The following is a 15,878-nucleotide window of genomic DNA, read 5'->3' on the forward strand; positions in this document are numbered from 1 at the left end:
TAACCATGTCTCGCACACTGCATGCGATTGAGTCTGTCCACCTTGTCAGCCGTCAGCCAGGCGACCTTTGCTAATCACTTCTGACGACATTGGTCTCATCCAACTTGCCTAATATACTTGTAATCTCCTAGACCGACTTTTTTTGAAAAGGATATATAACATTCTAAATCTGTAGACTAAACACTCTCGAATTTCCTCCACCCAAACCATCAGACCTTGACATCACAATGCAGGCAGTGCGCCAACACCTGAACAAGCGTGTCGAACGCTTGACACCGAAGCCTGCAGCATCCGTGTCGGATTCGACTTTCTGGAATGACGGTGAGCCGCCTGCTCCACCGTTGTCGTTGTCTATTGCGTTACGAAACAAAATGGCCGATGCTGAAGCTATTCATGACAGCATCGACTTTGCCAACTTTATTAACTTTGCTGAGTTGCCACAAATGCCATTTTTTCGGAACAATCAAACGAGCTGGAAACGCGTTCAACGCTCGTCGGCCTTCACGTTGTTGAAACGAGAAAACGAAGTGTTGGCTCAAGTTCGTTTGGATGCAAGCATCGAAGAAGTTGCAAGCGTCTTGGGTGCAACGACGGATTTGCTACATGCTGCGACAATGGAAGGACTGTACGATAATTCATTCATTGCTGGCTCAGTCGCGTATGTTGAACGTCCCGAATCGTTCGAGACGGATCAAGCACTTCAACATGTGGCAGTAAAGACGTCTAACTTTGTTCATTCAAAGCTATTGGGCAAGAACGAGCAGTGGTGTTTTGGAGAAACACTGCGCAGCAAACCGGAAGGAGACAGCTTTACCATCACTCAAATTTCGCTTGAAGCGCATCAGTCCCAGTTGCTCCCCGCTCGTCTTGCTCTTGATGACAAAAAACGTCGTGTGGCACAGCTTCGGGACGTAAGCGCTGCTTACCTTGTGGAGCGCTTGCCTGAGAGTCAAAAGCTCCGTATCACATTTCACGCGTTGCATAATCCTCGTGAACCACAAATGTCGGATGAAGACAATGCTCCAGTCTTGGCTCGCCGAGCTGTCAAGTCGCGCCTCTTGCGTCTAGCTCGGGGCACATCGGAGCTTTCTCAAGTCGTTCGTCGTCGTCGCTTTGGTGTACAAGTATTTGCCGATCACTCAGCATTTCATGTTCGCAATCCACGATGCACGTGTTGCACGCACAAGTTTGCACCGTTTCTTAAGATTATGCCAAGGACCCGATGTTATTTGTGTGGTTACTACGTATGCATCTCCTGTGCATCGTCGGAAAAGATAGAGACGTATACTGGCCAAGTTGCGTCGATCAATGTCTGCGTTCGATGCGTCAAGAGCGTTATCTCTTGCAATTACGAGCACATGCTTTCCGTCAGACCAGGACCTGAGCGTGTGTTTGCCGATGACGCATCGACTCCACGCTCAGTGTGCACTGTCGACACGTCAAGTACCGCAGCCTCTGACTTTTCGGGGTTTCTCGATTCTCCATCAAGTCAAAAGCTTGGGAGTTTTCTCACTCAAGTCGTGACGGATGATTCCACGGAAGTGTCAATGGGACAGCGTCGTGCTGCGTTTATGGTACTGGAGCAATTATTGCTGCTAGATCAAGAAGAGGCGCAGAATCAAGCGGACAAAAACGCGCAGCTTCTTCATGCTGCAAGTGACCGCCAGCCAACGGAAGCAGCAAGACAGGCGTTGGATGTGTCGAAATGCCCAAAGGAACTGGAGGCCTGTCAATTTGCAAGTGCTACTGCTCGTCCATACCCAATGATGCCGGCCGTTGTCTTGGATGATGAAAAAAATAACGAGGCGGTTCCGATTGTTTACCCCATTCCAGCCAACGAAAACGATCGCTTGGCAGCTATTGAACACTATGGTCTCCATGACATTGCCAACGTGGCCGAGTTAAATGTCATCTGTACGCTAGCAGCAGCCGAAATGAACTGTCCTCACAGTGTCGTCACGCTTGTGGAACGTGAGGTCGTGACGCTGCTTGCCACCAATGCTCCAGATTACTGGGATATTGGCAGTGGTAACCCCCGCGAGCAAACATTCTGTCAACACTTTGTCATGGATGATAAGCCTTTGCTCGTCCGTCATGCTGAAGCAGATATGCGATTTTACCACATTGCACCGGTGACTATGCGCAGTCTTCGATTCTACTCTGGTTTTCCCTTGTCGGTGCCGTGTGTATCAAAAACGGCGGGTAAACACGAACGGATAGTCGTCGGAGCACTCTGCTGTCTGGACGAAGACCCACACGAGATGACACGGTCGCAGTACTGGCGACTAATGAAACTAGCGGATGCAGCATCCAACATTTTGGAAAAGACAGCGCGAGAATTTGCTGCCGATCCAGTGAATCACCCAATCACTCTTACTCGTGCAAAAATGCAGGACTTTCAGGGCACGCGAGTGCCGCCAGTCACCTGCTAATGATCATTGAGTAAGTCTCTGCTCTCAATTGTCGTGCTACTGGTGGGGATGCAACTACCAAGCACATGTGTGTATCACGACTCGTGTATATTTCATGTCTGTTTCAAATCTGCTTTCAACTTGTTTAACTGCTAAAGCAAAACCCGATCACAATTATACCGTTTTCAATTGTATGTAAAATGTTGTTCACTAGCTGGTTTTCTTTGTAATTGAAACAGAATCAGGAGCATAAGCTCGGATCACACTAGAAAACACCGACATTATATAACCAATATGAACACATGGCGAGCACAGCAGCAACGTGAATACGTAGTGGAACACCTGTTTACTTTTCAGAGACATCCTCTTACCACTTAATGCCAAGAATGCGTCATCTATAGCATAATAGATATCTTCAAGCATCAAGTAGACATTTGCTTTTATAGTAGTGAGGCCTTCGAAAACAAACGTTGAGATCAATCAGATTAAATTCAAAGATGGTTTTCAAATTGTTATACAAGACGGCGCTACAAATTCTTTCAAGAGCAAAGGCATACGGCATCAACACTGAAAGATTTTGAGTATGGAAAAATGACCTCAAAGTTAGTGCAAGAAAATTCGAGATCTAGAACAAAGATAAATGTAAGCTTAATCTGCAGCCGTCAGGCTGATTGAGCAATCAGCACCCATTCAAGCTAGTTACCTGGGTCTAACTTCCTTATAGCGATTCAACTTCCAACTCTTTTGAGATTGGGCGACTCTTGGTAACATATTCTTTCGCAGTTTTCTCCAAGATATTAGATGCTGCTTTTGCTAGCTTCACCAATCGCCAGTATTGCGATCGCGTCATGTTGCGCGGTTTTTCATCGAGACAGCACAACGCACCAATAATGACCTTGCTTGCCTGCCCAGAATTATTTGATACACTTGAAATTGTCAATGGGAAGCCTGCATAGAACTGCAGATTAAGTTTAGTCACGGGTGCAATGCGCTCAAATCGTGGGTCGGTCTCAGCATGGTGCACAAGCAACGGTTTCTCATGCATGATAAATTGCTGACAGAATGTCTGTTCACGAGGATTGCCACTACCAACTTCCCAGTATTCGTGGTTATTGGCTGCCAGTATCGATACCACATCGCGTTCCACGAGGGTGACAATTCCATGAGGACAATTCATTTCAGCAGCAGCAAGGGAGCAAATGAGATTTAACTCAGGAACGTTAAGAATGTCGTGGAGAGAATAATGATGAATGGCATTCATTCGAATCTCCTCATTCGCTGGAATAGGATACATAGTTGGTTCTGGTTCCGATTCTTTTGATTTGGTGGGAGCCAGAACTGGCGTTGCAGAGTTGACATCACTCGCAAAGTCACAAGCGTCTAGTTCCTTAGGGTATTGCGACACATCCAAAGCATCTTTTAAAGCTTCTACCATTCGTGAGTCTTCAAGTTGAGTGCTGATGTCAGCTACTTCCGATGTCTTATTTGGGGCAATAAGCAACAGTTGTCCAAGTACATCCATTGCAGCACGACGCTGACGCAGAGTCTCCTGGTTTGATTCATCACTTGCACCTTGAGTCAGCAGCTCTAAAAGTTTTTGGCTGGAAGGCGATTCATTGTACGTCGGAGATGCAGGTGACTCGTCATCAGAAATTACATGCAGTGACGCAATTTGCAATGAAGACTTGAATTCCACCGCTTTCACAGAAGATAAAGTTGTGCTTCCAATGCAATTTTCTAGAACGTCCGCAGGCATTGTCTTCTTGTCGTTAACTTTAGTAGTAAAATCAATAAATGATTCAGAGATAGTCTATCAGACCTGAGGTGGTTCCATGTTCTGCGAAATGGGTTGTCCACATATGAGAGATGTTGGTTTGAACTAACCCAGTGAATGAGGCTACAAACCATCCACAATCTGGGCGCAGCCAAAAGTTTCAGTATTCTAACCAGACAGCTTCTAAATAATATGATCGGAACAAAAGCGTCGATATGAGGTAAAGTTACCGTTTGCCACATGTCGTTGTGTACAACCTTTCGTATTGTATATATTCGTTGTATTGACCGTAAATATTATAGTGACCAAAATGTCGTCAGATTTATAACGGAAGTTATAAATCAGCAAACTATTATAGTCCTTTACTTTGCTCGACTAATCAATCGAAGATCTTTTCGAGCCTGTCCTGTGAGGTGCGACTTGTTGCCATCCGGCTTTCGTTGCTCTCTGTGGTACAGACAGGGCATAATGTAGGAATAGATATTTCTTACGCTCTGGCTCATATTTGCCGCAATATTACATCTGTTTTTGTCATTATTCAAATGGAAATATAATTTAATAATATTTGGAAATGTAATTTTGTTGTTGGGATTTGATATTTCTCCTCTTAAATACGTCCTTAAAGCCATTCAAGCTCAGTGGCTAGTGTAGTATGTTGCGAGGGTCTGGCAATGCAGTGCGTCGACTATCGTCATCTTTCCCATCCAACCACAAGCACATTCTCATCAAAACGTCTACTTACACCACAGCGCGGACAACACTGTTACATAAGGTACCAGCAGCAGTATTAAGCTCTGCTTCACGCCATTCAAAGATCTCGACAAGAATTGCAAGTCATGCTGCTTCGTGTTTTGGAACTTTTCGCAATTTGCGTTGGTCTTTGCCAACTCCAAGTCGACGGATGATATTATTACAAAATTCAAATGCTGTGCGAACATTTGCAGCAGCATCAAATACTGGTGGCGGCGTGCAAGGTGACTTTGTTTGTCATCTACAGGACGTAGGCATGACAATTCCAGGCGGCAAAAAACTCTTTGAACGCATAAGTCTGGGCTTCCTGCGAGGTGCAAAGATTGGTGTTCTGGGTCCGAATGGTAGTGGTAAATCCACTCTGCTGAAGATTATTGCCGGCGTGCACAAGGATTTTGACGGCGATCGATGGATAAAGGATGGACTTAAAGTGGGCTATTTGCCGCAGGAACCGCAACTTGACCCGACAAAGAACGTGTACGAGAATATAATGGACGGTCTGAAGGAAAGTCAGACACTGTTGACTAGGTTTGATGAAGTTTCTATGGCCCTGGGCGAACCCGACGCCGATTTTGACGCCTTGTTGGAAGAACAGGCTATGCTGCAAGATCAAATTGAGAATTTGGGCTGCTGGGATTTAAGTCATGAAGTTGCTAAGGCCATGGCTGCATTAAGAGTTCCAGCTGCTGATGCAAACATTGACGATCTATCTGGCGGCGAGAAACGTCGCGTAGCACTATGCAGATTGTTGCTTGAAAAACCCGATATGCTGCTACTTGATGAGCCCACAAATCACTTGGATGCAGAATCAGTGCATTGGCTGGAAAACTATTTGAACAAATACCGCGGTACTGTTCTCTCTATTACGCACGACCGCTACTTTTTGGATAATGTAGCTGGCTGGGTGATGGAGCTTGACCGTGGTCAGACGTACGCATACCAAGGTAACTACACCGAGTGGTTAAAACAGCGTCGCAACCGCTTTAATATGCAACGAAAAAGTGATGTAGCTCGCGCGAAACAAATTGCGTCGGAGATTGCATGGTCGCGGGATCATCAAGGCAGTAAAAAGGCAAACAAAGCTCGTCTGAAAAGACTGCAAGAGATGGAAACTAGCGGATTCCGTGCGTCTTCTCGACTTGAAGAAGGACAGATTGTTGTACCATTGGGAGCTCGACTTGGCAATCGAGTAATTCAGGTGAAAAATTTGCGCAAACAGCTAGACAATGGCCGTCTACTATTTGACAAGCTCTCGTTTGAGATCCCGCCTCGTGCTATCGTAGGAATTATAGGTGGCAATGGAATGGGTAAAAGCACACTATTTAACATCATTGCTGGTACACAAGAACCTGACGAAGGTAGCGTTGAGCTTGGTCAGTCAGTCAGCCTCGGTTATGTAAACCAGAGCCGTGACGAGATGAGCTCTAGACGCTCTGTTTACGAGGAAATTTCGGGCGATAACGAGTTTGTCGAAGTTGGTGGCGATCGCATAAATTCTCGAGCATATATTGCCAGTTTTAATTTACGCGGTGGTATGCAGGAGAAAAAGGTCGGTAGTCTTAGTGGTGGCGAGCGTAATCGTGTTCACTTGGCTAAGATGCTTTTGGGCGGCCACAATGTGATTTTGCTCGATGAACCAACAAATGATCTCGACGTTGATACTTTGCGATCACTGGAGATTGCTTTAACAGACTTTAATGGTGTGTCCATGGTCATTTCTCATGATCGATGGTTTCTAGATCGTATTTGCTCGCACATTATCGCGTTCGAGGGCGAAGGTCGCGTAATCTTTTTCGACGGTAATTATACTGAGTACGAAAAGGAGCGAAAGCAGAATTTAGCAATGTAGAAAAGTGGTCTAAGATACTAAGAACCTGAGCCTTCACACATTTGTCGAAATCGCCGCTCAATATCGGGTGGCACTTGAGATAAAAGCCTTTGAACATTAATCTTCTTGCACAGTAGTGTCTTCGAGATGTGAAGATAAAAAGGGTGGAGACAAATGGAATACTGCGTTAATTAGTTTCCCTAAAATTAACTTGTCAATCAAGAAGTATTGATGGGTATGCCTCCACCATCAACTGGCCAAACTCACGTGTTGGTGGTGATTTCAAACGAAGATGGATGCGTAAAGCGGCGGCGAAACGGATGCCATCGATCAGAAACGAATGAAAGAATTGGCCGTTTTTGTACAACAACTCAAACGATGGCGAAGAACGCAAGGTTGGAAAACTGTTGGAAATTTCGACAAAGCTCTTTGGTTCACCTATCTGCAGTGGCTCTACATCCGAAAAGAGAATTGGATTCATCGAGCAAAGTTCGAGATCGGGTCAACCACTCGATAGAATTCTTCTGGTTGGCATCCTTGCGGTGTTTTGGAAAATTTTGCTTGTGACGAAGCATAAGGACGTGGCCTACCGTCAGCTTAATGAACCAGAAGTCTACTTTACTTGGAGCGTTGATCGTTACAAGAGCTTGTTTATGCCGCATGCTGGAAGACCTACGTTGAATTTCTTATGGAAATGAAGCCGGTGGATTATTGTGGTAGGATGAATCTGACCGTGCGTTTCTGGTCGCCTGTCCGAGAACTAAAAACTGTTAAGACGAATTGTTTTGAGGTGTGTATGGATCCATGGACATTTGCCGATGCGGAGCAAGACAAAGCAAGAGTACTATTTCGCTGCGAGCAAATTTGAGCTTATCTTCACCTACATAAGCGACGCGTGAGTAGGGTCAAATAACCATATTTAACTGTAATGGATACAAACATGATGGATACAAACGTGATAACCATGCCTTTTGTGTTTAGATAAATCTATATTTTTTCATTAAAGCCGAGATACCCCTTAGGTGGTTGGCTGTTTTAGAATAGAGGTGTCCTTCGACTTCAAAAAGCAATTGAAAATATGGTGACGCTGTACTGTGCGGTGGTAAGAAAAGAAGGGAGTGCATTCTCCTTGGATATCGATGCAAGCACTATCCACAGAATCAGCGACGTTTTCATCAGCCGCTGCCGTCATATAGCTGCATACCAAAGCAGTGGTGCTCGATGTATTGTACCGGAAAGACAATAAAGTTCAGCTCTGGAATAAAGTACTATTGTCAGAGAGATGGGTCGTCGACGCTTCTCACACGGAGCCAAAAGTGAGAATCCTGTGAAGGCGAAATCTCCATTTCGGTCGGAACACCAGTAACACGTGCATATCCGGTTCGTTTGTCTTGCGAAGTCAAACTCCAGCTTTTCCCCAATTGCATCATTCAAATTCCACACCGACTGGCTTGCATCTATATCCACCGATATGCATTTCCTGCGTCTCCAATCAACGCACAGTACAGTGTCACCATGTTTCCAATTGCTTTTTGAGGACGAGCGAAGCCTCTCTATTCGTATCACAGCCAATCAATTGGCATTTTGTCACCACCCATCTTGGCTGACCACAACCACCAATATTAATATAAAAATTCATATGGACACAAAAGTCATGGATACTACTTATGTATCCGACACATTATTTTCAGTTAGCCACGCGTCACCCATCTAAATGACTTTTGCTTTGTTCACCACCGATTGGCTCAATATCCACGAGTTTGATCATTCACGCTTAACATACATATTGATTGAATTAGGGTTAAAATTGCTTTTTGATAAAATGAGCCTTAATTTCCTAATTAGTGTCTTTTGATTATTACTATCAATACTTCTGTGCAATGGATGGAGAAGCAGGGATCGCATTTCTCGTGTATATTGACCAGTCGGTGGTGGACTTGGAAGTTGTGATTCTACGAAGCAGGAGTACAATCTGCTGCGAGCACCCTTAACATATATTTTTTTAATTTAATTTAAGGTAAAATTGCTTTTGAAGAAAATCGTCAAAAAGACCCAAATTTCATAAATACTGATTTTTGATTATCACTATCATACTCTTTTCCTGTTAGCAATTACCCATTTGCAGCGTTGCGTTCTTTGCGCAACTTCTCAAACACGCAATGCCAAAGTCAACTTTTCATTGGACGTATGTGCAAAATCTGCTCACAGAATTGTATCGAACTCGGATACGTCGAGTTCTTTTGGGCCTCAGAGCAAGCGTGATCCCAGATGATTCTTAAATCGTTAGTTGTTGCTGAACAATCTTTTTAACATACTGCGTCACCTTGATATCAACTTTCGTTCTACAATTCTTCCCATCCTCGTTTGTGTAGGATTGAACAGTGAAACTGTCGTATATTTCCGATGATTTCTGAACAGCTTTCAATGGACCATGTCGCGTGACAGTTCCGAAATCGCTTTCTTCGAGAGCTCTCATACAGAATTAGCTAGTGGCAATGCTTTACCGGCTTCATTTCCATAAAAAATCCATCGTAGGTCCTTCCAGAATACCACGAAAGCGAGCTCTTGTAACGATCAGTGTTCCAAGAGAAGTACACTACTGGTTTTAAGCTGACAATAGTCATTGTGCTTCGTCATGTACAGCAGATGCAAAAATCACCCATACACCGAATTTCCAATCCCAGAATTGCCAACCACAAGAATCCTATCGAGTGCTTGACCTGTTCTTAAATTTGCTCGATGATATCATCAAGGTCACAAGACTCAGGTCGGATGTAAAGCCACTGCAAATAAATTTATCAAAGAATTCTGTCGAAGTTTCCAACAGTTTTCCAACCTTGAGTACTACGCCATTGTTAAGTTGTTGATCAAGTGCGGCCAATTCTTTTATTCGTTTCAGATCGATGGTATCCGTCTGCCGCCGTTTTACGCCTCTATTTTCGGTCCGAACCAGCACCAACACATTTGCAGGGGCTTCCTCATTTTTATCAACTTCTCCCGCAACTTGCTCTTCAGACAGACCAATATGATAAACGTATCCTCGCGCGGCTTTCAGAAATTCAGGGCCATTTGTATCACCTATTTCGTTTTTATTTAGCCACGCGTTGCCCATCTTGGTCTGAAATTGCTCTAGCTTGCTCACCCGCAAAAAAAAATACTTTGCTCCAAAATCACATCTTTCGAGTCCATCACCGACTGACTCAATGTCCACGACGGACGGAATCCGCGCTTTTCCATCCAATGCACAGATGAGGTTTAATTTTTTCCGTTTAGTTCACTTTCAGAGTTTACATGGCTTGAAAGTAGGTCTTTGATCCAAAAGCTGGTTATAGAGTAAAACCGGCTTTAATGAGCAAAACTCGTGCTAATGATCTGCCTTCTTGAGCACCGTATACACCTTACTAGGAGACGTATGAACCTTCAAACTTGTATGGAGTACTAGTGGTAGCGAAAATATGAAAAGGGTTTTCTTATTACTCATTCGTTCAGTATCGACGCGTAATTTTTTGAAGAAATCAAACAGTTTTCACGTTTCTCTTCACTTTCTTCTTGTCTCCTTCAATAAGGCGGCTGGAGTATAGCAACCGATCGCGACATGGATCCAAATGAACCTGAGCGATGCCGATTTGTTGTATGAAGCAAAAAATTCGCATCGAAACGGTTGGTGCGATACCGATCGTCCTCTAGAAATGTCATTGCACGTAATAATGGGCAATCTGCAGTCAAGTAACGGATCTGAGCTTGCATCGTCCATATCTGAATCCTGATTCATGTGCCAGTTTGAATTACGTTTTCAATGGTCGTCTGCTTGAGATATACATTCTAGAATGTTGATGCGCCATTAAGTGGCCGTCTCCAGCGAATCAGCAGCAAGTGCGACAGGACCTTTACTGCGGCGTATTTGAGACATTACAGCACCCGTGTAAAGTACTAGCAGCAGCTGCTGCACTCATGCTCATACCCATGACACCTATTTCGACACCAGTCAGACCATCGGTTAATATGCTGCAGTAGCTACTGCTGCTGTCCGGTTCCATAATTTCCTGGACGACACGCGCTTGGCGTTTTCTCACAATTCAGAAATCGTATCATGTAAGACAGCGGCTGAATCGAGCAGACAATCTGGTAACTCGGTTCCTAATCGGAGTAGTGTCATCCTGGGCGTTTGGAACGTAAAGAGCTTTAAGGTCTCAACTCATGCTTTTTGCCTAGAAAAAATGTCTGATAAATTTATATGGTAAACTCAAGCATTTTAATTGGTTGAAGTAAACGCTACAAATATTATGAGCACGAAAATATCGCGTTTATTAAGGCAGAGTCATTGCCACCATCTAGACATGTCGACCTCGTCATCGCCTTCGCATAAGTGCACCACTATCTTTGTATCGTCACGCAAGAGCCAATTAGCCATGGCGCAGACCAATTTTGTCATTGCAATGTTGAATAAGCAATTTCCAGATCTGCATTTTGTTGTGGGTCAAGAAGACACAGTTGGTGACCAAGTTCTCGATCGCCACTTGAGCGAGTTGGGGTCCAACACGGCCTCAGGTCTTTTTACCAAGAGTCTTGAAGAGGCGCTTTTAGCCAAGACCGCTAGTTTTGCGGTTCACTCACTCAAAGATATGCCCACAACGCTGCCGGACGGACTCGTGCTAGCTGCCATCACCAAGCGGGAGAGTCCTGAAGACGCTGCGATCATCCATCCAAAGCATAAGGCTAATGGAGTGAAATCACTGAAGGAATTGCCTGACAATAGTGTTATTGGAACCAGCTCATTGCGACGCGAAGCGCTATTGCGAAGACAATTTCCGACCTTTGAGATCAAGACGCTGCGTGGTAACATTCAGACAAGATTGGCCAAACTAGATGAACACGACGACTATGACGCCATCGTAGTTGCAGCTTGTGGTTTTCGACGTGGAAATCTTGGAGACAGAATTGATGAGATTCTACCTGCAGACTCTTTTGGGTATGGAGTAGGTCAAGGAAGCATTGGTGTTGAATGCCGTGCAGATGATGAGGAAGTACGTGAAGAAGTTGGGGATATTGTAACGAGCATAATAAGTACTGAGTTCTGCCCTGTGATAGACAATCAAAATGCTTCAAAGTATAACGGATGAAAAGTCGGCGCAATTGTGTATGGCGGAACGAAGTTTGCTGTACCATCTTGAAGGCGGGTGTCAGGTCTGATTGAGTCAGCAATACGGAATTCGTCTATGCACTTATCTAATACTCTACTCTTTGTGATCTGCATAGATTGCTATGGGCGTGAATGCAACTCTAGATGAAGAAACACTTACATTAAATTCGACACTTTTGTCACGCGATGGAAAGGAAAGCGTCTTCGGTACGCGTGAGATCTTGGCTGTCTTGATAAATGACATGTAATCGAAAGTTTGTTGTGATGCTACAGACTCGATCTCAGGCCCACGTTCAAAGTGCGAAGAGCTTGGAAAAGAGCTTGCTGAGCGTTTTTGGAGTAATGACCTTGCTCGAAAATTGCTAGGCAAGACTCAGCAAAAACGTGCATTGACTTACGGCGATGCTGATGCCCCTGGTGACGCTGCAGCTGCGGCCGATATTAAAAGAGCTAGAACTTAGAAAAGAGATACATCATTGTACTATTTTGACATGGAATGAAATTTGCGATATAGTCTGGGTACAATTATATGTATAGCTAATTTTTAAACAGCTTGGTTCCAGTCATTTCAGAGCTAATCGCGTTAAAGGTTCAACCATCTCGTGCTACCTGTTCGTGGTAATACTGAGCTAAAGAAGCTCGTGATAGAGCGCAATATAATCACACCACAAGTCACACGCATTGATACGTAGTACTTTTACACATTATCGTGTTTCAAGCCATGTCCAGTAACCAGTCAACACGCGCTCAGAATAGTCGTGTACTCCAAGCCTTTCGTGCCATTGGTGTGGTGGTTGATGATGTACCGATTGTGTGGTATGGCATGGGCAAGGCTAGCTTTGCTACAGCGTCATTAGGCAAGTCTTTTGTCGTCTACAATTGCGATAAACTCACGCCCGTGTTAGTGTCACCTCAATTACCGAAGCGTATCAGAGCGCTGGCCGTACAACCCAAGAAACATCTTACAATTACAGCTTGTGGACGTCAGATTATTATATGGAAGCGAGTGCAGCGTATCAAGACGCTACTAGGCCACAAGGGAAGTATCAAACAGATGCTGACAGTGGGCAACGTTCTTTTTACGCTTGATAACGAGCACGATATCAAGATTTGGGATCTTGATACCATGGAACTTGTGAGCACGCTGAGTTTCCCGATGAGCTTTACACCCACTGTGATGATGCATCCAAACACTTATTTGAATAAAATTCTGGTTGGATCGGAGCAAGGTGCGCTACAGCTCTGGAACATCCGTAAAATGAAGTGTGTGTACGAGTTTACAGGATGGAAGAGTGCTGTCACATCACTCGAACAGAGTCCAGCTATAGATGTGGTGAGTATTGGACTTGCTGATGGTCGACTTATGGTACATCATTTGCAGCTTGATGAGCGCGTGATGGACTTTAAGCAAGAGCAGGAGAGCATTGTCACAGCCATGTCGTTTCGGACAGATGTCGGTGCTTCTACAACGCCACTTATTGTGTCGGGATCGCGGTCAGGAGATATTGCAGTATGGAATCTCCAGACGAAGCAGTTGGAATCAATTATTGCTAGTGCACATGATGGCTCTGTGGTCTCACTCCAATTCTTGGCCAATGAACCCTTGTTGCTGTCATCAGGTACAGATAATTCGATCAAATTGTGGATTTTTGACCATTTGAACGGCGGAACGGCTCGTCTATTGAAATCTCGCGAAGGTCACCGAGCCCCACCAACACGCATTCGTTATTATGGCAACAATACGTTAGCAACGATGGCGGACGGTGCCGATGGCACTTGTTGTCAGATCTTGTCGGCCGGACAAGACCGTGCCTTTCGTGTATTTCACACAGCTCGTGAACAACAGAGTCGCGAGCTGTCTCAAGGCTCTGTTTTGAAAAAAGCTCGCAGTTTGAACGTTCGTGTGGAGGATTTAAAACTACCGCCTATTGTCCAGTTTGCAGCGATGGAGACACGTGCTCGTGATTGGGCGAATGTTGTGACGTGCCACGAAAACGAACTTGCAGCGTATGTGTGGCGATTTGACCACCGTACAATTGGCAAGAAGGTGCTACGTCAATTTGATCCGAGCGACCACGTTGCATTGGGTAGCAATGAAGATTTGCGTCGCAAAAAGACACAGGCAACAAGTGTTGCAATCAGTTCATGTGGTAATTACGCTCTTGTGGGGAGCTTAGGTGGCTCAATCTTTCGCTACAATATGCAGTCGGGTGAGAGACGTGGGTCGTACCCTGTGGCAGCGACGCCCAGAGCCAAAATTATTCGTTCGCTCGTGCTACCTGGTACAGATCTGTCGTCGTTGCAGGACGATGAGGCTGATAAGACGGCGATTCATGCTCACAATGGACCAGTTAGTGCGGTAGCTGTGGATGCGCTAAATGAAACTCTGGTATCTACTGGTATTGATGGGAAGATTAAATTCTGGGGCTTTACAAAGCATGAATTGCGATACGAGGTCGACGTTGGATCTCCAATTAGTCAAATGGAGCTACATAGCGATAGTAACTTGCTGTGTGTGGCATGTGATGACCAAATTCTACGTCTTTATGACGTAAGTACGCACAAGCTCGTGCGTCGCTTTGCTGGTCACTTTCACCGTATAACAGATCTGAAATTTAGCTCGGATGCTCGGTGGCTTTTCTCGTCTTCAGCTGATGCTTCGTTGCGAGTGTGGGATATTCCAACTGGCAAGTGCGTTGACTGGATGCGATTCCAAAAGCCTGTGACGGGACTGGCCGTATCACCGACGGGTGAGTTTGTTGCGACCACCCATGTCGCTCACGTCGGCATCTTCTTGTGGGCGAACCGGAGCTTTTTCACAGAGGTTTTCCTCGACTCAGAGCCTACAGAACCCATTTTAATGGATATGCCAGTGTGTTTAAATGAAGTGGATAACAGCGATCACCTTGGATTTGGATATGAACGGAATTCTCAATCATCTCTGTCAAATCTAGTAGAGGATCATCGACTGAAAGAAGCGAGAATAGAAGATAGTGACGAGTTTTCAAAGCCGCTTGATGAGTCATTAATCACTCTGTCGACAACTCCGCGTGCTTTCTGGCAGTCACTGTTTAATCTCGAGCTTATCAAAAAGCGAAACAAACCTATTGAGCCCCCGAAAGTGCCTGAACAGGCTCCATTTTTTCTTCATACGGCACGCAAAGACGATGTGCATCCGACTTTTGTATCTGTACCAACTGAAAAGAAGGCTGAGACGGTCCAGCAAGATGTCGTTATGGATGGATGGGGTGGTGATGATGATGACGCATGGGGAGGCGATGATGACGAGGAATTAGAAGACGATGAAAAGACTGCTTCTGGCTCACATATTCTAAAGACTGAAGGAATGGTGACTACTCGCTGTAAACTAGCCACGTTGCTGGCAAAAGCTGTAGAGGAGGAACAAGACGAAGATCACCCAAGCTCGTGCTTTAAAGACGTTGCGGCATACATGCAGTCATTATCTGCTTCCGCTGTGGACGTCGAATTGAGTACATTGTGCATGGGAGACTTTGATGACGATGGGAAAAAGTTGTTGGGTTGGTTTCTAGATTTCCTGCGTAAGGAGATGAGTGGACGTCAGAACTTTCAGGTGCTACAGGCTTATCTGAACCGGTTCCTGAAGCTGCACGAGGATCTTCTGGTCGCGGATCCAGCACTACTGGCTCAGGCTGATGCTTTAGGAACTATCCAACAACAACAGTGGCAACACTTGCAAAAGTTACTGCACAATAATTTGTGTCTGGTGCAATATCTCAGTAAGATCCAGATGTAAGATTATAAAGTCGTGCGGTTTCTTCACGTAGTATTTCAAAGTAAATGCCTCACATAACTGTCGACACTTCTGTTGGAGTAAATCGTACTTTAAAGTGACAACTTTCAAAAGTAAATCGTACTTTAAAGTGACAACTTTCAAAAGTAACCTCTCACTTCAGTGAGTACGTGGTGGTCTTGCCATAGAAACTATCAAACCCC

The 15,878-nt window shown here is 44.9% G+C and overlaps 10 protein-coding genes across 10 annotated transcripts; 4 read left to right on the forward strand and 6 right to left on the reverse strand.

The window, feature by feature from the left end:
- Positions 1 to 227: 227 nt before the first annotated feature.
- On the forward strand, positions 228 to 2,432 carry PHALS_06256 (Zinc finger, RING/FYVE/PHD-type; the record flags this gene model as incomplete). Its single annotated transcript, XM_024719509.1, has 1 exon — positions 228 to 2,432. The coding sequence occupies one exon, from the start codon at positions 228 to 230 to the stop codon at positions 2,430 to 2,432; it is 2,205 nt and encodes a 734-aa protein (XP_024584801.1).
- Positions 2,431 to 3,014, reverse strand: PHALS_15151 (uncharacterized protein). Its single transcript, XM_024719510.2, has one exon. The coding sequence runs from the start codon at positions 2,832 to 2,834 to the stop codon at positions 2,622 to 2,624; it is 213 nt and encodes a 70-aa protein (XP_024584802.1). The 5' UTR covers positions 2,835 to 3,014; the 3' UTR covers positions 2,431 to 2,621.
- On the reverse strand, positions 3,015 to 4,270 carry PHALS_06257 (uncharacterized protein; the record flags this gene model as incomplete). Its single annotated transcript, XM_024719511.1, has 4 exons — positions 3,015 to 3,036; positions 3,115 to 3,185; positions 3,235 to 4,148; positions 4,231 to 4,270. The coding sequence occupies 4 exons, from the start codon at positions 4,268 to 4,270 to the stop codon at positions 3,015 to 3,017; spliced, it is 1,047 nt and encodes a 348-aa protein (XP_024584803.1).
- An 816-nt stretch (positions 4,271 to 5,086) lies between these two features.
- PHALS_06258 (abc transporter atp-binding protein) lies at positions 5,087 to 6,784 on the forward strand (the record flags this gene model as incomplete). Its single annotated transcript, XM_024719513.1, has 1 exon — positions 5,087 to 6,784. One exon carries the CDS (start codon positions 5,087 to 5,089, stop codon positions 6,782 to 6,784), a length of 1,698 nt encoding a protein of 565 aa, XP_024584804.1.
- Positions 6,785 to 6,792: 8 nt separating this feature from the next.
- On the reverse strand, positions 6,793 to 8,170 carry PHALS_15153 (uncharacterized protein). Its single transcript, XM_036407207.1, has one exon. The coding sequence runs from the start codon at positions 7,423 to 7,425 to the stop codon at positions 7,198 to 7,200; it is 228 nt and encodes a 75-aa protein (XP_036263452.1). The 5' UTR covers positions 7,426 to 8,170; the 3' UTR covers positions 6,793 to 7,197.
- A 644-nt stretch (positions 8,171 to 8,814) lies between these two features.
- On the reverse strand, positions 8,815 to 9,488 carry PHALS_15152 (uncharacterized protein). Its single transcript, XM_036407208.1, has one exon. It carries the CDS (start codon positions 9,237 to 9,239, stop codon positions 9,039 to 9,041), a length of 201 nt encoding a protein of 66 aa, XP_036263453.1. The 5' UTR covers positions 9,240 to 9,488; the 3' UTR covers positions 8,815 to 9,038.
- Position 9,489: 1 nt separating this feature from the next.
- PHALS_06259 (uncharacterized protein) lies at positions 9,490 to 9,875 on the reverse strand (the record flags this gene model as incomplete). The annotated part of the gene is made up of 2 exons (XM_024719516.1): positions 9,490 to 9,546; positions 9,600 to 9,875. The coding sequence occupies 2 exons, from the start codon at positions 9,873 to 9,875 to the stop codon at positions 9,490 to 9,492; spliced, it is 333 nt and encodes a 110-aa protein (XP_024584807.1).
- A 6-nt stretch (positions 9,876 to 9,881) lies between these two features.
- On the reverse strand, positions 9,882 to 10,972 carry PHALS_15150 (uncharacterized protein). Its single transcript, XM_036407209.1, has one exon. It carries the CDS (start codon positions 10,508 to 10,510, stop codon positions 10,322 to 10,324), a length of 189 nt encoding a protein of 62 aa, XP_036263454.1. The 5' UTR covers positions 10,511 to 10,972; the 3' UTR covers positions 9,882 to 10,321.
- A 128-nt stretch (positions 10,973 to 11,100) lies between these two features.
- On the forward strand, positions 11,101 to 12,364 carry PHALS_06260 (porphobilinogen deaminase; the record flags this gene model as incomplete). Its single annotated transcript, XM_024719518.1, has 4 exons — positions 11,101 to 11,787; positions 11,852 to 11,947; positions 12,020 to 12,110; positions 12,177 to 12,364. 4 exons carry the CDS (start codon positions 11,101 to 11,103, stop codon positions 12,362 to 12,364), a joined length of 1,062 nt encoding a protein of 353 aa, XP_024584809.1.
- Positions 12,365 to 15,249: 2,885 nt separating this feature from the next.
- On the forward strand, positions 15,250 to 15,678 carry PHALS_06261 (hypothetical protein; the record flags this gene model as incomplete). Its single annotated transcript, XM_024719519.1, has 1 exon — positions 15,250 to 15,678. The coding sequence occupies one exon, from the start codon at positions 15,250 to 15,252 to the stop codon at positions 15,676 to 15,678; it is 429 nt and encodes a 142-aa protein (XP_024584810.1).
- Between the last annotated feature and the right edge of the window lie 200 nt (positions 15,679 to 15,878).

Source organism: Plasmopara halstedii, assembly GCF_900000015.1.
Source record: "Plasmopara halstedii genome assembly, contig: Scaffold_2956, whole genome shotgun sequence".
Taxonomy (NCBI): Eukaryota; Oomycota; class Peronosporomycetes; order Peronosporales; family Peronosporaceae; genus Plasmopara; species Plasmopara halstedii.